We start from the raw sequence: 21,150 nt of genomic DNA on the forward strand, positions 1-21,150 counted from the left end.
ATCTTTACGGTAGGGAAATATTAATAAAGAATTTTAAGTTTAAAATGAAATAAGAGTAACATGAAACATAACTTTTGAATGGAAACAATAAGCCATTGCAAAACAAGAAAGAAATTATTAAAGTATAAAAAAGAAGTAAATATAATCCAACATAACTTGCTAATAAGAAATTTCCTTAAAACACTTTTGAAATAGGAAATAACTAAAAATAACACCTTTATACTCCTAACTTCTTTTCTTTTCATGTGTTATGCATTACTCTTCTCATTTTTTTATGCTTTACATTCTCTTACTATGTTCTGTATTCTTCTGTGCTTCTTAACTCTTTCTTCCTCATTTAATTATGCTTTCCTTTCTCTAGTACAGTTTGTAGGTTTACTTGTGATCTTCTCTTGTTATCATGTTTCAATTGTTAATTACATAAAAAAAGCATAGAGTTTTCGGTTTGATGTGTTGCCACGTTTCTACACATCTTTCCGATTCTGGAACCTCTTTAATTAAGTTACATTCTCTTTCCTTCCTTTTCTATTGTTTACTCTTTTGGTTTGTTCATTGTTTCCTTCAACCGGGCGTTCGAGTTCGTCGTTTGTTGAGGTTTTGGCTATGTCAGTATGTTCTTCTATCATGAAAACAGTTCTTACATACACTCCTGCTAGGAGCATCGATTTATTGATTTGCTTGTTTTAAAGTTAAATCAATCTAAAACATCGAACAGAAAATGAATGTTTGTAAACACTTTAGCATACATTTTGCTTCATATCTTTTGTTTAGTAAAAAGTTGTATAAACGCGCGCTTCTGCAGCAGCAACCCAGTCTAATTGATACGCCACATTCTTCTATACGTTCTATAGTGCTTCTCGTTTATGTTCTGTCTGTTGTTTATACCTTCTTTCTAGTTGGTTTGCTTTCTTTTATTTGTTTACACATGCTTTTACGTTCATTCTCCCATTGCTACGTACTTTTTTTTTGTTTAATATTTATGTAATCTGCTTTCTTTTTTACAATAACTGACTCTCTTTACTATTTTGTTATCCTGTTTTTTTTATCTCCTGTTCTTTAATTTACTTTCTTGTGTTCGGTTACTGTTTTGTTTTGTTTTCGGCAGCGCACGTTCGCTAAACTCTTATAAGAAATCTCTTTCCTTACGTACTGTTATAGAAAAAGGCAACAATATGGTAAATCCTATCTTAACATCCCTTCGTTTTCCCTCAACCCCTTTTATCGTGTGCTCGATAATCTACTTGTCGTTACGTTCCTTTCTAACAGCTGTATCTGCCCCCTCCTTTCTCACTTCTCATCGCTAGTTGACACCGATTCTTCATTTGTATTCGTACTAGAAAAAACAACATAAAGGTTTCATTTCATATCTTTAACTATTCTCAGTTTTGCTGCTGTTTTTGTTTTTGCACAGTTTTATTTTACACTTTAGTTCTATTTCGTTATAACTAGTGGGGTTTTGTATATTTTGCTTTTCGAAAACGAACGCCCAACGAAGGAAATAATAACGAACTGACTGACATGTACTGAACAAAAAACAAAAGAACAACGACGGATATTATTTATGGCCCGTTTTGAGAGTAGTTATTATTGATTTGGCTGTTTGATTTGCACTTTTCCCTATGTAATCAGGTTGTGCTTTTTGTTTCTGTTTGTTAGATTGCTATTTTACCGGTTATAAAGTTGTTGAAAACAGAAAAAATAAGCTCTTATAAATATATTATAAAAGGCTTTTCTAGTAACGTTTTGCTTCTTTCGTATGTTTTGTATCTTTCCATCTCCTTACACATTTAATGTTTTGCCTGTCGGCATTTTCTGTCTGTTACAGTTTTATACTATTTTGCGTCACATCGCAGCTCACCTTTTCTAAATAAATCATACCGAATAAATGCGCTCAATCTGTAATTTTCTTAAACTAACGCAAATTATATGTTGATTAGAGAGTCGTACACTTCCAAAACATAAATCATCTTTAAATGTTTACGATTTCAACAAAAAGAAAAATAATTAAACACAAATCAAAACCAATGCCAATGAAATGCAGCATCGTTACAAAAATTGCGATTGTTTAATGAACAACTGATTCCCGCTGTTTGTATCAGTGCGTCAAAGCTCATCCTTCTCAACTGATGAGCTTTTTTCTCCTTTTGAAACGAAATCTGACTATCGTTATTTTATTGTGCATTAATATGCTTGTCTTCTTCTTTTCTTCGCCACACGAACGATGTTTAACGGAAGCGACGTTTCTTACCGTGTTTCTTGCTCGCTTTTGCACCTTTTCCACCTGCTTTGCGCTTTTTGCCGCCGGCACCACTCGCTGAAGTTGATGCATAGTCTTCGTTGAGCACGCTTATATCGGTGAAGCTGGTTAGTTCATCGCCCAGGGTAGCTGGAAAAAATTTAAAATAATATTTACATTATTAAATTGGACGCCATTTTTCATCTGCTTTATTTTAAATTTTAAAATCATTTTCTAAAAGCTTGTGTCCTGTTAAGCTTTCATACTAAAGCTTTAGGCTCATCCTTGCAGAGCTTTCAATTCGTCCTTGCGAAGCTTTGATACAACTCTGAGTGTTGCGCAACACAACAGGCATGCAACATGCAAAATTATACTTTTTTCTTTTTATTCCGTATGTTTAATACAACAGGTACAGTACGGGTTAGTCAATTCCAGACACATACAATTTTATTTGTGGTTTTCTTAACCAAAAATCTCAACCAAAAATACGTTTCTCTAAAAAATCAAAACGCACGCTGTTATCTAGCTGTTTCAAAAAATTGTGTAACATATTATTTTTCCCACCAAAATTATTTATTGGAAATGTTTCAAAGTTAGTCAAAACGAATAAAGATTGATGTTGTAACCATTTTTCTACAGAAAACCAAAAATAGAAAAAAACGTAGATAAGGTAAAGTCAAAAATCTTCAAGTCTAGAAGTTATTTTGAAACAATTATTTAAAATACTTTCAATGAATCGATGAATACCTTTTAATAACAAAAGCTTTTGTGGTTCTTAGTCCGCTATCATTAACGTATAAATTAAAAAAACAAGAATATCTGTCCCCTTGCCCCCCCCCCTTCCCCCTTCTGCACACTTACCGAGCGTCGTTAGCTTTTTGTTGCGATGTTTTTCTGCCTTCGTCAGCGGAAGACGCGTCAAGTACGTTTCCTCGTACTCCTCACGATCGCGCTCGCGCCGGGACAGTATCTGCTGGGCCCGGGAGCTGCTCGACAGCTCGACCGGCGTGTCCAGATACTCGTCCTTCAGGTCCTGTATCAGTGACGAACCGAGGGCATGCTTTTTTGCTCGCTCCAGCTGCCTTCGGGCCCGGTCCGCCTTTGTATCTTCCTCGTAAGGCATCGATGTCAGCTTCGGTGGCACGTACACGTCCGACTTGCTGCGCTGTGCCCCGTCACCACCACCACCACGGTCTCCGCCTCTGCCCTTTTTGGCCGCTTCCTTCGCACGCTTCAGCTTCAGCATCACCATGGCCGAGCTGTCCGAGTCGGCACCATCGTCCGAATCGGGACCACCGACCGGTGCTGCCGAGCTGCCCACGCCAGCCTCTTCGGCCGGTGCCGGCATCTGGGACATAAGGTTGGCGGGATTGGCACGGAACGCGGTAGGATCGGAGGTGCCCGCCCCGCTACCGCCGCTGCTTCCCGTCACGGCCGTTTTCACAAGCTTGTCGATCTGATAGCGCAGCTTGTAGTCGATGGGGCGGATCTTTTCCAGCACGGTTCGTATTTCAATCAGCCGGTCGATCGATGGATCTTTCTCGATTCGATGTCCTGCGGAGAAGGGTGAAAATTGGATTTTAATGTTGTTGTTGTTGTTGTGTGAATGAATGAAACAGTGTTATACAATGTGTTCATTTGGAACAGTATAGGTTGGTTTAGCCATCTCTTAAAAGAGATTTTACAAAATTTAGTTGACCATACCGTATTTTGTGCATTTTTTTATCTGGTTGCAATGCGTTCTACCAAAAAATATATTTGCATGCTTGTTGGGTTGATAAACAAGTTCGTAGTGCTAACTCTGATTAAAACATTTTGCACTTAATCTCTTAAAAGCAAAAATTATGAAAATTAAATGAAAAAACCATTACCTTTCATAAAGATATGCTTCACGTGAATGCTATGATTAACAAAAATCTCTACATAATCCAGCTCTCCTGAACAAACTAACCTAAAGAGCCTGAATTATCGCTTGAGATTCGCTTTATTCTATTACTTTAGCTTGCTTTCCGACTAATACGATGACCGTTCAGATTAGTTATTCATTAATTTGACGCTCAATGACGTTTTGAGTATCAAAGAATTGATTTAAAATGGCCTTTACATTGTATTTGTATAATTTATTAGTAAAATCAGTAATTCTTACTTCACAAAGAGAGGCACTAAAACGAACGAACTTATCGCACAACCTAACTTCATTCTTAGAGCCTAATTGATAGCACATTATACCCATTTACGGCACATTATCCATACATAAACAGTGCTCAAGTAAAATGAAAACTGTACTACCATTTTCAAAACCAAACATTGCCACTCCCCCTGCAATAGCACGCTCAAAAGAGGCTTCCATCCAACTTCCACTTACCGGAACATTTCCGCAGCACCACGTACGTCAGATTGATGAGATAGTTCAGCAGCATGTGGTACTTGATTTCGAGAAAGTTTAGCCCGTACTCGGTCGACAGTTCGCCCGTTTTCACCCGCTGCAGCATGTTGCCCACCAGATCCGACACCTGCTGGAAGTTGTTGTTCATCTCGTCCAGCAATCGCAGCGCCTGGGGCAGATCCGGCTGAATGTCGTACTCGTCTAGTGCCTGTACAGCAACGAACCAAAACAAAAAAAGGGGAAAGAGAAGTATAAGCGTTCAATCAGAATATGCTCGCGTGTGTGTTTTTTTTATTGCTTTGTGTTTTATTTAACTTAAAATCATAAAATACACCATCGTCATATCGCTCCCGTGAGTGGTTTTGTGCTTGACGGGCACTTTTGCGAAGGCAAATTTTGTACTTCAACACACTGACGATCTCTTCCTCTCTCTCTTGGCATATATCCTCCAGGATGCCATTAAACTAGGAGCTTGACTGTCGCAGTCGAAGCAAAAAGCAGCCAAGTCACAGCAGCCAACCTCGTACGAACACGTCAATAACTAGACGGCTACCTAAAGGCTTGAAAAGGCCAAAAAATTCCCAAAAAAGAAGTGAAAAATATAGCTCGCCGCTATACGACAGCCAGTCTGCCAGGCTGCTATAGTGGTCCGCGTTTTTCGATATTAATATCAATATCAATCAAACGGGACGATCTCCCGAGTGCCCTGGCAAGCTTTCCGGCACAGCATAAGGTAGGTAGATCTCCTTCCTTTTTCACCTCCCGTTTCATTCTTTCATCTTTCCATCATGCAATCCATTTTGTATGGTTCAGTGCATTCTGTCCGGATTGGGATTGGTGGCAGAAAATCCAGCTTGTTTTTGTTTTTTTTCTTCTACTGCTGCGCTCTTGCGAATTCATCTGTACAATGGGGTACACACCGCACCTGTACTGGCAGAACGACGATGCTTGCATATTTTACGTTCCCCCCCCCTATTTCCCTGTTTTTTTCCACCACCTCCCTCTTTTTTCCCAGCACTGACGTTCGGGCGAGCTTTTCGCGATGTGCGTGTGTGGTTCGTCGTGTTTGCCAAGGGTTTTATTAAAAGCACGAAAACGGTACGCGCCTTTTTGAAAACTGCGTTGCAAGTAAATTCGATCCGATCGTTTATTTTCGTCTCGTTTAAATTATAAAAAATATGCAAACGCGCTCATACATCTCCGGACGCGGAGTAGAGACTGAGAGTGCATTTGAAACCAAATGGGGAAACGAAAAAAGATTGATTTTCTTGTTCGTTTTTCCTATTTGTGACGCTCGAGTTGGAAACTCGTGGGGAAACTTTAAATGCATCCGCTTGCGAAAGGGTTCACATACAGTGATGGTCAATGAAGTAAGGGCACCTTAAGATTCTTTTTTTTTCCTAAAACTCCAATTTTTTTCAAAATGACGAAGGCCACACAAAATAAGCCCGTCGGTGGAAATATTTATCAACCGGATTTTATTTTCCATACTCAAATTGACAGCTGCGTTCCGCCATATTGTATTTCGACAATTTCGTTCAAGCAATCTTGAATGGAATCTTGAATGGAAAATCCCTTCTTTTTTGTTTAAAATAAGATATAATACTTCTAATGCATCTAGCCACATGGTTTCGAACTGTTTTTAATATTTCAAGTTAAAATGCTTTTGCTTCAGCAGAAAAAGATCAATCATATAAAGGCAAACCAGTTTATTTCGTTTTTTAAGGTTGATTTGTGTGTAACGCTTTGCATAGTTGTAGCCGTCAAACGCGAAATGCCATTCCTCAGATAAATCAGTTGTGCAATCGAAGTTGTGCAATCGACAGTTTGTGCAATCGATTGAGTTTTTAAATTGGACAGAGTAGCTGGCACCATCTGATATCTGGAAATTTCCCGATTTTGACTAACGATTCGTCTGTACGGGCCCAGTAAAGCTTCTAACGTGAAATATAAATCATCTTTATCTTAATTCATCTTAAGCGTATGTAAACTTTGAAAAATTGTTTAATTGTTTAATTGTTTATTGTATTTAAGTGAATGGCCAAACAAGCGGCCTTACTACTGAATTAACGCTAGAGCTTAAGTAACTAACACAAAGAGCAGGTTAAACGCAGTCTACAATGTCAAGACGGATCAACAGAATCTTTAAGTTGGTGCCAGACAAATAAAGTGTAACGCAGATTAAATTTACAGGCTTGAGATTAAGTGTGTCAAGACCAAACAACAAACAACGAGTATGATACGATGGAGGAAGGATTACATTACGCCACGGAGTGAAGTGTAGGACAATACTTGTAACTCTCTTTTGGACAGCTTCAATCCTATTGGACCATACACTGGAGAACGGACATCAAACTGTAGAACTAAACTCGAGGATGGAACGAACATAGGACTTATACAGTGTTAACAATCAGTGCGGGTCATTGAGCTCTTTCGATTTTCGACGAATAAATCCTAGCGTTTTGTTAGCTTTGTCTAAAATATCACAAATATTACTGTGTTAATATAATATTACAAATATTACGGAAATCTAGTTTGCGATCCAGGATGACTCCTAAATCTCTGACTGTATTGCACCGCGATAGTTGTGTCCCTGATGTGCTATAGTTCTATCTTATCGGGCTAGCTATTCTAAAGAACGACATTGACGTACACTTTTCAACAGAAATTAGCAGGTCGTTATTGATACACCAGTCCGAAAAAACATCAATCGTACATTACAGAGAAAGAGAGTCGGAAGTGTTCCGTACGACACGAAACAGTCTAAAACCATCCGCATAAAGCAGACAATCTGCTTATGTAGTGGCCAGTGTGACGTCGTTGAAAAAAAGTGAGAACAGCAATGATCCCAAGTTGCTCCCCTGAGGAACGCCAGATGAACTCTCGAAAACGTTAGAGAAAACACCATCGATTTGTACGTAGTACCTACGTTCAGAGATGTGGGACCTGAACCAATTCACTGGCGGAGTAGAGAGACCGTTCCGGGCGAGCTTAGCCAACAGCATGCGATGGTTCACAGGATCAAATTCCAAATAATCAGTCGTATTCTATTCTTATAATCGAGTCGTCTCGACGTCGAGTTGATGAATTTTGTGTGTATGAACTTTTCATTTGTATGGAAAAGTTTACTTTGGAGTTCATTTTCTCGACTCGAATCGAATCGAGTTCAGAATAGAATAAGCCTGAATGTATTGTTTCTCAAAGACGTGTATGTACAGTCTTTATTTTTGTGTAACCTTATTAAATTTACCAGCACTGTAATGTATAGTATATGTGCTTTATACTTCCATAGACGATCGAGCAGTTCAAAGAGAGAGAGAGCTAGAGCTGATTTGCAAAGGTTTGCGCACTATTAATTTACACACGCGGGTCGCATGGCAAAGCACGAAAACACACACGTGGTGGCGTTAAATAAAAAAAGAAAGAAAAGAAAAACCTCTAATTGCGCAAAACTAGGAAAGCAGCGTTAGCAGCATTTCACAAAGAACACAGAGATATGAGGAGGTCGTGTTAAACCTTTTTGCACTTTGTGGTGTTTTGCTGGTCCTCTGCACCGTGCTGAAGTGGAAAAATTTAACCATCCTTTGCCAGCGAATGCCAGCGACGGCTAGCGACCGCAATAATATAAATCCTTTCCCATCGCGCTAAGTAGATGCTAACTAGGGGGGGGGGGGTTGTTGCCGAAGAGTTGCGGGTTGTATGATTGCAGACAAAACAGACCAAGAGAGCAAAAAAAAAAACGCAATTGTCGAACGCGCATCAATACGTTACCGTGATGCGGCTCTAACTCTTAAGCGAGACTTATTTGCCTGCGGAGGAGCATGGCGGGATGATATTTATACATTTTTTCCAATGTTTTTGGTAGAATGGGATTTTAAATTAAAAATATATGTGCCTCGCGCCGTATGTACTCGACACGGGAATGGATGAAAGGTTTTAACTCGCGGGAACATAACGGAGCGCGCACACACACACGGTAGCACAAAACAAAGAGATTGAGGAGTTCGAAAGCAACCCCTGCCACACACACACAGGATCTCCAATCATATCCTTCCCATACCTCATTTGCACATACGGCAGCTTCGCGTGTATGTACGAACAGAGAACAAAAGAGAAAAATAAAACGAACCATACATCACATCTCGCTGCTCTCGATGCTTTGCCAATATATTATTTTTTGCCCTTCCGTGTTTCTCGCGTGCACAACCTGCACAAGAACAAAACAACAAAAAGTACGTCCGTAAATCCGTTATTTCGCAAATAAAAGTAAAAGATATGGTAACGGTGGTTCCAATTTTAAAATATAAATTCCCCTCCTTTGCCAAGCCTCGTTTTATTTCATCCCTTCCTTTTGGGACACACATACTGCATGCAAAAATTCGCGCAAAAATTCAACCAGCCGTAAAGCAGGGGCTCCCTCCTTCTCTCACACACATGTCCCGGCGGTTTGAGCAGGATCGCTAGGAAGGGCGGCAATAAAATGTAAAAAAAACACAAGCGAGGGGAATGGACATTCGCGAGCTCAGTCATATCGGGGGACAGGGAAACCGGGTCCCGGCACTGAAATCAGCGCACACAGCGTCACATTGCGCTCTCGCCCTCGTTTTCGGCTACATACAGCCATGAACTTCACCAATTTGCCTCCCTTTTGGCCTTCCTTTAGTGGCTCGCTGCCGCAGCATCACACACAAGGATCGCGGCGCGATGTTGTGTGATTCGATCGGGTAGAGTAGCATCGAAAAGCATCGAAAATGTGTGCCCCACCATCACTACCACACCACCACCAAAAGCAGTACCGGGTCGACACAAAAAGGTGCTATTATTGATTTATTTCCATTCATTTCGGGACTACTTTGCTTTCACCCCCTTTTTGGCCATATTCCCATCCCCCAAAAAGCGTTGGAGGGAGCTGATGCTGATCTGATTTTTTTCGCTCTCCCGTTCCCGACTCTGCCCGTTTTTTCTTCTGTGAGCTAATGGGCGTAGAGTGTTGGTGTGTGCAATTGTGTACGTGTGTTAGGGTTGAGCCGCTTTTCCAATTATTCTCAAATATATACGCCGTCAGTAGAGGAGCAATCATAGAGAGAGCGGGAGAGTGTGAGAGAGAGCTGATGAGAAGCACAGCGCAGCATACACAACAGCAACTCGTGCCGGGAAGACCGCAAAGTGAAACGCGCCGTTCCAGAGCAATTCCCAGCAAGAGCGCAGACTGCTGGTCCAAATATTGGAACTTCGACACGAAATGGAACAACACAGTCGGTCAGATTCTGTGGCGTACGGGCGCGTCCGGGGGATGAATCTACATCCACACCTCACAGTCCCTTTTTCTCCCTTCCCTATCGCACCCATCAACTCAAGCAGCCTAGCGACGAACGATGGTTTTTGTGTTGCCCCTGCTGGAACGCGCGATCCTCGCGAACGCGCACCGTACACAACCCGGGACATCCCAGACGTCCCGGTCGTTTTCTCTGATATATATGCTGGCGAAGTACAACACACCGTATGCATGGGCATGTTTGCGTCTGGGTGTGGGCTTCACCACACATAGACACACACAATGCGAATAGGTTTCACTCTGGGCGCCATTCCAGGAAGGTGAGATTGTTACCGTTACCGGTCCCGATTGCAATAGAATTCCAATAGACTGCTGGGCTGGGCTACGCACCTTTAACAACGTGTAGCCTCTCATCGCGACCGCATGTACTTGATTAATTAAATTGAAGCAGTTGTTTGTGGCGAGTACGGGGATCGTTGCAATGTACTAAAAACTGGTTGCAACAATACAATTTGCAAACGTAAGTAGGTGAAAAGAGACTAAAAAGCATCTTCTGGCAAAAAAAAGTAAAAATGTTAGTCTAAATAATAATTCAACGGTTTTTCTGTTACAAAAAAGTACAATAAAACTATTCCAATCTTTAGTTTAAAATGTTCTAGACAGCTGCTCCAAGCGAAGTTTTCAGCAGGATGAACGAACAATTGGTTAGTTAAGGTTTGGGTTAGAAATATAAATCCCCTTTGCCCTGAAGTTCAAGTCGATACTGTTTCCTGGCGAGTTATAAGCACTGATAATTTTTAATAAGATCCAACATCAATGGACCTGAATTCTGTATCGGATAGTGTCCTAGATCTTAACATCCTACAAGGGACCAGATATTTCAATTTATCAAGAATTGAACATGAAATGCTTAAGGTTGTACACTGGCCCCAAATTCCGCTACAGCCTTTTCATTTCAAACCAACAAGTACGGTGTAGCATAATAACTTTACTAACTAAAGCACATACTAACGATGAATTTGAAGTTCATCGTTATCAGTGCATATCACAAATGGGAACCACACATTGTTCTACCAGCGTGGGGTTTATACTAATGTACTTCTAAGTAACTCTTTTTGCCGCTGGTGTTCATCCAACTTTTTGAATGTGTATCCAGCAAAATGTTCTGTGATGACCTTTTCTCGTACGCGTAGTACATTGATGCATTATTATTTTGCTATGGGTACACAGATAAATCGTGTTAATGTAATTCGTGACCTTGAAGTACTGCTTGACGACAGACTAACATTTCATATTGATAACGTTCTCGGCCTAATAATACGCTCAACAGTTGACACTTCAATGATCCTCGCTGTTTTAAAACTCTATTTTGTTGCTCTAGTTCGGCTGATATTAGAATATGTCAGGATTATATGGAGTCCTACCAATATTAGAGGCATTACACGGCTTAAAAGAGTACAGAAACTCTTCACTAGAGTCGCTATTCGGCGCATAATGCCCTTTTCTCCTTTACCCCCATATGCAGTCCTTAGTCAACTTTTGGGAATTGACTGTTTAGAAAAGAGACGGCATATTGCTCAGTCTTGCTTCACTGCTGGTTTGATCCTTAGCACTAACGATGTTCCTGACCTCCTCTCTCTACCATTCCTTTCTACGTTCCTTCTAGATCCCTCCGCCCTCGTCCTCTGTTCCCACTCGTCGAAACTTTCATAATGATCCCTTGCTAAACTGTCTCAGGCACTTTAATACTGATTTCGATCATTTCGACTTTACATGTTCTTTACATTCCTTCCGTTCCTGCCTCCAAGCATCCGCTTCTTCCACTTTAACCATTTCCTAAATAATGCAATTTTAATTAGGAATTATTCTTCATTAATTACAGCTAGGCAGTGTTAGTTTCTAAGCATTATTTTTGATAATTGTCAAACCTTCATGGCGTTTAAGTATGGAGAAGATTAGCTTCAATGCTATTATTGCTAGGACTTAAAAGATTTAATGTTTACTTCATTAATAACCTTTTATTTTTTCTATTGTATCTTTTCTATCTTTAATAGTCTATTATAACCACCCAGGCCAATGAACCATTGAGATGAATGTCCAGTCCAAGTCATCCTGAGGTCCATCCAAAGCGATCTCGCTAGACATTCAGAATACATTTTTGGATGAGTTTAAGTTTAGGTACGTTATCTCAGTTTAAAGCATCTTCCCAACATCTTAAAGATGTTGCTACATTTGACACAGTTTCCCAACCTTTATTGCTTCGTTCGCCTAAACTTTTAATTTGCAGATCGGTTAAATCAATTATTTCACCATGTGCTTGGGCACGTTGCAATGCAAACCAACACCGAAGAAGAGGAATAATTATGCCAAACATACGATTGAAGGTGCGGTTAGACGGTATCAATCGTGAGCAAAAGATGAGCATGATGAAAATCTACGGGCTCAAGCAAATGAACAACACAGACCCATCCCAAGCCGGTGGATGGTGGTGGTGTATAGTACCGACCGAAACTTTGCAGTGAAACGAAACGTACACCCGAAACCGATATGAAATGATCACCTCTCCTTGATGGGGGTTGGCCGTGGACTATATGCTCTGCATTCCGTACAGTACACAACACCACGAGCCAGTGTGAGCTTTTTGGAGTGGTGTGTTGCAGCATACAAATCCATCTGCTCGCTCGCTCTGCCATACTGATGCTGATGGATTTTGCTTAAGCATTGCAGCAGCAGCAGCATCAGCAACAGCGAAAAACTAAAACAGGATCAGCTCATCACACCCAACCGAATCGAACGCTCCCGAACACTCCTCCGCGTGTGTGCATCTGCAATAACGTTCAGCTTCCGTTCCAATTTTTTCCCTCCTCGCAACACTCCGACTCTCGCTCAGCCGTTTGATTTCGAGCGGGTCAAACCAGCAGTAAGCAGAGAGCGCAAACGAAGGACACAAAACAAAAAATTGGATAGATTTTCCTGAATAGAAAAAAACACACCGCGGTACGGTATATAAAAGGGGAAATTCCAAACAAAAATGCTTTTAGGATAGAATAAGCGCACGGCTTTTTGTCTACTCGCCCCACGCCTCCTGTGCACCATCATGCTGCTGCACAAGCTTGCAGGCGCCAATCGTGTTTCAAAATTTTTCGAAACAAAACCCCATATGCGTCCTTTCGCTTCGGCTGATATTTTTTTTCTGCTTTCCTTTTTCGAACTGCTTCCTCTATATGTCAATCCTTCAACAATGCTCTCTCGCGTACTGCAGGAATGATTACCACTAGTGGCATGAGTCCATTCAGCAGGAGCCGTATGTGTCTGTGTCTGTGTGTGTGAAAAGAATGGAACTGTTTGGAGGAAAAATATCAGCATTTTCCTGGTTTCCCGGTTTCGTCTCTCTCTCTCTCTCTCTCTGTGTATTTTTTTTCTGTTTAGCCAATGCAATACGCGATCCATGCAGCTGGAAACCAAGGACACGGTAGGGAGAAATCCTAAAATCGAACAAAAAAACATTAGATCGAGTCCACCACACACATTGATCCTTTTCGCGTAGCGGGAGAGTTTGGATGGGGAGAGAGGCTACCTCATCCCGGTCCCAAACTGCCCAAAAGCCCAGCACGAGCGAATTTACGATACACACAAACCTAACGTCCCGTACACGGACGCACACACACACCTAACGTTCTCGGTGTGTTCACGGTCGCACAGCGTGAAATACGTTCGATGACGATTGGCAAGCCCCGGCTGCCTGGGTGAGATAGAAATACGGTTAAAAATACACACATAAACAACGTACTCCCAAAGTGGTCCCGGGACACGGCGCGCTGCACTCACACACGACTCTCCGAACCGACCAGGGAAGCGATGGGGAGAAATGTGTCCTGCCACAGGACGCACATACAGGTGGTGTCCTGCTTTCGGGTTGTGCGAGAACCCCACACTTCGCGCGTGTATGGTGCGCCCCATCGTGACGAAGAAAGTGCAGGTGGTGGCCGGACGGTGTGTTCCGTCAAACCCTTCCCTTTCGGCTACTCATCCGGTGCGGAATGGGAAGCGAAACACGAGTGAAAAAGGCAATGCGTTCCATTCGACGGAACAGTGAGCCGCATCAAAGCACTCGCGCGATGCAAACCGTCCCATTTAGGTGTGATGGAAAGTTTTTTTCCTTAATTAGCTTGAGCAGATTAGTTGTAGTTTTGCTTGATCAGAATTCGCATTGTATGATTTTTATGATTTTTATAATCGCAAATCTGTGAAAGTATTTTTTTTTAATATATATATTTTTTTATTTTATCCAGACTAGTGACTTTTTAAATGAGTCCATATTTCGCCATGGAGGTTGACATTCAATGACAGTAGCACGTCGCATTGAATAGGATTATCCGGCGGAGGGCTTTAGCGTGCGCATGAATTTGACAGCTGTTCAATCTTTTTTCAACGAATATTTGCTCAACAATCAAAAGACAAGATATTAAACTTTTTTTTATACAGCTATTTAGTGTCTCATGCTATTTTCGATCTTCATTTTTGTCCAAGAACAATTATAAAACCTATAGTTATTTATGAAGAAAATATTCTACTAATGATTACTGATGATTACTCTGAGAGACAGAGACCAAACTGTTGTAGTACCTCTAATGACTCTTCAAGGATATTTTTAGCTATGCAGGATCTTTGCCTTACTTAAGAATCATGAATCAAGAGTTCATGAAATATCCCCTTCAAGAGCTACAAACTTTTACATACACCTAATAAAAACGGAATCTTGTTTTTCTCATTGTGTCAGAGAACATGCAGGAGATGTATTCTGGCAGGGGCTGATGTACCGAGGTTTGATCCATTTTTGCAATTCTTTCTGTGTCTCGTTTGTCCTTCGGGAAGATTTTTTTTTTTGTGTGTTTGTGTGCTCCTTTCGAGCTGTCAGAAGCATCCGGGGAGAGACAAAATCACCACCAGACTAGCGCGACCGGAATGGGAAATGGCAATAGGAGCTGCAAAAGAATAACCTTCCTTGATGCCTCTTCATATCGTGAAGGACGTTTGCGTTTGTTTTTGAAGCGGCAAGAGAAAAAAAGGGGAAACAAAGAAAGTCGCAACACGAAGAAAGTGCAACATTCGCCGGGAAAAGTGTGTGCATATGTGCTGCATCTTCTGTGCGAACAAAACCTACGCCGAGCATTAATAGTACCCTTTCACTACCAACGAGAAAGCATATCGATGAAAAACGGTGAAAAAGCGTGCACATCGCAGAGACGAGATCAAAAATAAGGACAACAACGAGGTGGGAGGGAGGGGCAGCATCCTGGGCAAGTGGGAGTCATTGGTGTGGGTGTATCTCACACACAGAAACACACTGGACTGGCGTGCGCGTCCGCGATCCAGGTCGAGAGACACAACAAAACACGTCCGAGCCCGAGCGTCGTTCTCTTGGTCTGTCCCTCTTTCTCTCTCTCTCTCTCTCTCTCTCTCTCTCTCTGTCTGATACCGCCGGGAACAGGATATGCACGAGATGCAGCACTTTCCCATTTGCACCTCCCATGGACCCCCCCCCCCTTTTTTTGGAGCGATAACACACACACACACACGGCTGAAGCGGACGGGGACACGGTCAAGCGCGCGCGTCATGTATTGATGATGGATATAGGACTGTCGGTTTGGTTCAAACATGACGATACCGTCCAATATAGAGGGGGTCGAAGGGGAGTGGTGCTTTACTGCCAGCTGCCAGTGGGTGGTATGCGCATACACACACACACGCGCTTATATGCGCGCTTTTGCGCCCACACACAAATCATCCTTTGGCGCTTTGGTTCGGACAAACCTCGATATGTATGTGCAGCGTTTGTTGGTTCGCAGGATACACAGTTCGCTACATACACACACACACACACATGTATGCACAATTCAGCAGCAGCAGCAGCAGAGAGAAGAATCGATTGCATCGGGATGCAAAAATCAAAGCTTCCGAAATGAAACAGCCGGATCTCACCATGGCATGGTTGCAGCTGCAGCCGGTCCTCGAAATTAATTCATTTCCATTTAAGCAATATGGGTGGCAACAACACACATAAGAGTGGCTCCGAGAGTGCAAAAGAAGATTAGCGTGATGATGTTTTGCAAAAGAGTTGAGTTGAAACTAATTATTGTTTCACTAGGTTTTTGTAATTTTCTTATCTCATATTATGAATGAACATTTAGCAAGCTTTTCTCAGCAAATTCTTTGTTTTCTCAGCAAATAATATTTAGATGAATATTTAAATTAAATTTTATAAAAAGTAAACATGTTTCGTGCCATTTGGGTTTGTAATTGGGTGCCTCTACCTTTCATATAAACACCTTGATGGTTTGTTTACTTCTATCTGCCAAATGCGACAGGCGGTTCAAAGTTCATGATTGGAGCGTAAGGTGTTCTACAATTTTTCTTTACGCAAAACAAAAGTTTGAGCATTAAAGGATTCATAGGACTATTTTGATTCTTGTAACGAGCACCACATGTCATTTTGCATATCTTATCTATAGTCTTAAGTTCGTCTTACATGAGACGTTTTTGCAACATTATGCAACTAATTGCTGATCGTATTCCACAACTCTAGGCATATGTTCTTTTGACGTTGGTTTTGCAGTTAAATTGATATCAAGCTTATTACTGTATAATATGCCTATTCTGAATTGAATAGTGAGTTTTGGCACTACAATTTTTAGTTCCAACAAAATTTACAATGCTCAGCTTCAGTTGATTATTGGATGAATAATCGTTGAAGGCGCGTGGCAGTGAGTGGTTTGGGACACACCACCGCAAAGCAATGGTAGCGCCGAATAAGTAAGTAAGTGATCATTTTTCGAATTTTACTTTTTAAGATAGGACTAACCTAGTTTTGACCCATTTTATTTCGCGAAATTTTGATCTAAAATTCCCCTCCAAAAAAGAAAATTCCTCTATTTTCTGGGTTAAATTTATTTATTTATTTTTTCTATTCATTACTTTATTTGGTTCTATTCCTTAATTTATTTTGTTCTATTCATTAATCATATTTGTTTCATTTATATTTTTTATTTATTTATTCATTAATCAGATATTTATTACTTTGTTTATTGGTTGTATTTGTTTCTTTACTTTTTGATTCTATTAGGTACAAAACATTTTCAAAGTCAGTTATATTATTCGAACATTTTGTAAAAAGTATAATTATTAGTATTATTTTAAGCAAAACGGCCTTTTTTGAGCCGTTCTTCCTGAATAAAAAAAGTATTAGTATTAGTATTAAAACCAAATATTTTAACAAAATAATCACCTTGAATTTCGTACAATGATTTAGATCGAAATAATTGCTACAGTTTTTACAATATAAACCGGTCAACCCCACGTGAACGGTTTATATACCTCAACATCACCCAACCTCAAATCATTTAACCCTGCTGCCCCTACCCGTTGATGCACAACACACGAGCAATTGACATGATTTTCATTTTGGCTGCAACATAAGCGGCGGCACCGACCGGCCAACAGTTTCTGCAGTGGCAAATATGAATTTCAAATGTCAATCACAATTCAATTTTAGTCCTGTCCATCGTTTATTAGTGCAGCATACATACTTAAGCCAGCCGTGCCGCGTTCCGCCAGCCGGTAGTCCGGTGGACGACGCGGTCCGTAATCGAACATTGCATCTGGATGAATCGATTGGCAGGTGCTCGGTCCAAAATGTTTCCATCTCATGTATCGCTGCTTTTCGCAGGGAGGTAGGAGGGAGGTTGGGAAAATGACAAAATTTTATCCGTAGCAGAACTTTGCCCGTTCGATTCGAACCATTCGGATGGCGCGATGTGAAGTCATGCGAGTGTGTACTCCACGTGAGATGACTAGATGCTAACACACACAAGCGCGCGCGCTGTAGCAATACTCAGTGTCCGCGGTGTTTACTTTATCACGTCCCACGATCAAACTCGCGAGCATTGTCGAGCTGTGAAAGGGGGTTGGGAATGTAGAAACGGTTCGGGAGTGGCCGCATCTAACGAGGGGACGACACACGGTTGCTATTGCTCTCTTTAGCTCTTTTCAAAAGAGCTGATGGTTGGGTGAGCTACTTTCCCGTTTTCGAGCCCCGCGCATTTCAGTGAACCGTTTCGGGGCTAGGACATCAACCAACGCAACACTACTGCCGGGCACATTTCGCGCTCAACATATACACCAACGTGAGAGGGAGATAGGGGCGTTCTGGAAAGGTAGGGCAAATTTCACTACCACGATGTTGTTGTGAGCAGCATTAGCGAAACGGTGGACGATGGACAGTGATGGAATCGGCCCAAAACCGTACACTATCACCAGTATCGAATTGGTATTGTGTTAGGTGTAACAGAAAGTTGGCGTAAGCGATAGAAGGTATAAAACATTAGCTTCCCGAGGTGTGCAATAAAAACATAATTTGACACTCATTAATTTGACGGCTCATTAATCCGTGAATTTAGGAAATGTAAGCGCCACTTCTAACACCTCGTAGAATGGAGAATCTAAAGCATTATTTAAATATTGGGCACTAACTTTTGCTTAATAATCACTACAACTCATTTATGAGATAACACTTTCGAAAATATAAACAATACCAGTTGTAGAGCTTTAGATCCGCAATATTCAAATTAGATCCACAAAGGACCGCACGCTTGAAAATTTGTTTTGTTCGTCGATTTAAACAATTTTGCAAATATTATGCCAAAAATGTTCCCAAATGTGTTGTTTTACTTTCAGTTTGGATGCTGTTGAGTTTGGAATTGCTTGATAATTACTATTATCATGTATTGATGAGAAGTTTCCGTCTTATCCGCAGTGCCCGTCTTTACCTACCTTCCCCTACATCAGCTTTGATGATGATGATATCCTTTAATTTGGCATTTGAGCGTAAATTATTCACACCATAGAATTTTATGTTTTGAAATACTCAGAACATTTTTGAAGCCTTAGGAATAGATAAATTTAGACTAATGATATTGAGCTGTACCGGTGAACTCGTTAGTTCCCAGGAACGTTCGCCGAATGTTTTTCGACGAACGAGGTCACCGGTAAGGCTGATTCTTGATTGTTTAGTAGCGTTGTCTATTGCTATTAACAGTCACTACGGAGAGGGCGTATGACTACTTGGAGATGAAGAATTCCGATGAAGAAAAATACAAATAATATAATTATTATAAGCAACTATATGTAGACAATGGTCAACCTTTTTCACATACAGCAGACCCTCGACATATTACTGTATTTAGGAATAAAAATAGACCCGGTAAAAGTTGGTACGAAAGTAAGTCTAAAGTACTCATCTATGTTCTAGAAGAAGCATACTAAAGAACTAAATGAAATGCAAAAAATTTCTACTTTGGCATACAAAAAAAAACATCGACACTTTTACGTACACCTTACCCACAAACCAAACTGCTAGCAATACAGAGGCAATAGAAAGAGAGAGAATCGCCCGGCCCAAAACCCAGAATCCAACCGACCGTTTCATTTCGCTGGACGAAATCCATCAGTCGAATAACATTTAATTTAGCTGCCTGAGGGATCTTTCCAGGCAAAAAGGGTAAAACACGTGAGTCTGTGTGTGTGTGAGTGAGTGGTTGATGGATTCGATCGAAGGTGTCCATCACCTAACAGAGGGAGAGAAGAAGCTAGGGATGGGTGGGTTATATCGCTTCCACCATCATCAACCCAGACATACTTTTACCTCCGCCACCGGCTACAGTGGAGCTGACCATGCGACGCATTGGCCATTTTCACTGAAACCGCGCACTCGAAACGCGAAAACCACCCTCTTTGATGGCCCCACCCCATCAGCCCACCCACAATCAATAATCGAACAGACGTACCGTGAGTCCTGATGCGCGCTTTACCCCCGGGGCCGGGATGGAAGGACGCTTTCGGGTAATGTGTGGAAAGAAAACATACCCAGTCACCCACCACCACCACCACCACCAACCACCGTTGTATGCGTTCGATTGCGTGCGTTATATTACGACTGGGTAGCGCGGGTGGTGGTGGTGGGGGTTAGCAGGGTATTTTTCCGCGTTCCGGTTCTTCTCCCTCCACCCCAAAGTACAAACAAAGCCGAACCTGTACTCCTGACTTGCCCAGCACAGCAGAGCGGCGCGTTACAATTCGCGCGTTTCCAGACTGCAGGGTTGAAAAAATGTATTCCCGCAGCGGCCAAACACCCCCCCCCCCCCCCATCCGCTCTTTATTTGTTGCGATGGCGAGATGGCAGTATGGAAATTTTGTATTCACGCAATGTTGCCTCCTCTCGTTAGGAATGTTTTTAGCGCAAACTAGCCCCTTCTGCCGGAAGGTTTGCACAGCCCCTCCACCTTTTCGCAGCAGCACAATGCGTCAAATAGTTTGCTGGATTTCCCTCCGTTAGACTCCCGCTGCTTCTTCTAAACAACCAGAACCATGACCATGTGTGTGTGTGTGTGTGTGTGGCGGTAGTTATGCTGTGCGTTAGGCCGTTATGGATTTAATAGCGGTAGAGCGATTGATCGATCGGCATTTGGAATAAAATTTCGTTAACGGAGGCGGCCAACGCAAGGAGGGCAACGCATCACTTGGGGCAAACATAGCCGTGCAGGGGAAATTACTCAAATACAACCAATTATGTCGAGACTGTATAGTGGCATCAGCTACCAATTAGAGCGCAATGTAATTGCCCAGCGAAACGAATGGGGCTCTGAATTATTCTGCAGCTTGTTTGATCTATCGATAGTGTAGATAGTGCAGCAACAATATTTAGGAATTGTACGTGCAATTCGAACTGCAATCATCAAGTGCAAACTTAGTACATTTGAGTAATCTTCTTTCACGAAATCTGTTGGTTTCGTTTTGATCTATTTAACTTCGTCTAGGGGACGTTCTATGCCTGTAGCGCACAATTCTGATACTGAGGCCTTTCACGATACTAGCCAGCTTTATATACGGACTTTGACAGTTAGCGACTGACATCATGTCAATACTCAATACAAAACCACACAAAAAATTATCCTGCGATTTTCAGACAGATTTTAATCAGCCTCAAAGCTAGAATTAGATTCGAGTAACTGCTCGAAAAAAAGGTCAAAACAAGCTCGTTTTTTTCATTCAACCCAAGGTGCATTAAAGAGATCAGGTGGTGGAATCTAGAATCAAAATGTATGTAGGCCAGGTAGTCTCGTCCCCATATAGTTTGACAACTAATTTCTGAATAAACAAATGCTCCATTCATTCACTTCCATTCGTCAAGTTACCAG

At 41.5% G+C, this 21,150-nt stretch overlaps 1 protein-coding gene across 3 annotated transcripts in view; it reads right to left on the minus strand.

Annotated features, from left to right (window-relative positions):
• Positions 1 to 448: 448 nt before the first annotated feature.
• The window catches only part of LOC120901515 (neuroguidin), a 39,934-nt gene continuing 19,232 nt past the window's right edge, over positions 449 to 21,150 (minus strand). For all 3 annotated transcript variants that reach the window (XM_040309531.1, XM_040309533.1, XM_040309532.1), the window contains exons 3-5: positions 4,602 to 4,830; positions 3,098 to 3,790; positions 449 to 2,386 (exon numbers count right to left, since the gene is read on the minus strand). In XM_040309531.1, the coding sequence (XP_040165465.1) occupies positions 2,226 to 2,386; positions 3,098 to 3,790; positions 4,602 to 4,830 (1,083 nt within the window). In that variant the 3' untranslated portion in view covers positions 449 to 2,225. The remainder of the gene's footprint in view (positions 2,387 to 3,097; positions 3,791 to 4,601; positions 4,831 to 21,150) is intronic.

The sequence above is a fragment of the Anopheles arabiensis genome, chromosome 3 (assembly GCF_016920715.1).
Source record: "Anopheles arabiensis isolate DONGOLA chromosome 3, AaraD3, whole genome shotgun sequence".
NCBI lineage: Eukaryota > Metazoa > Arthropoda > Insecta > Diptera > Culicidae > Anopheles > Anopheles arabiensis.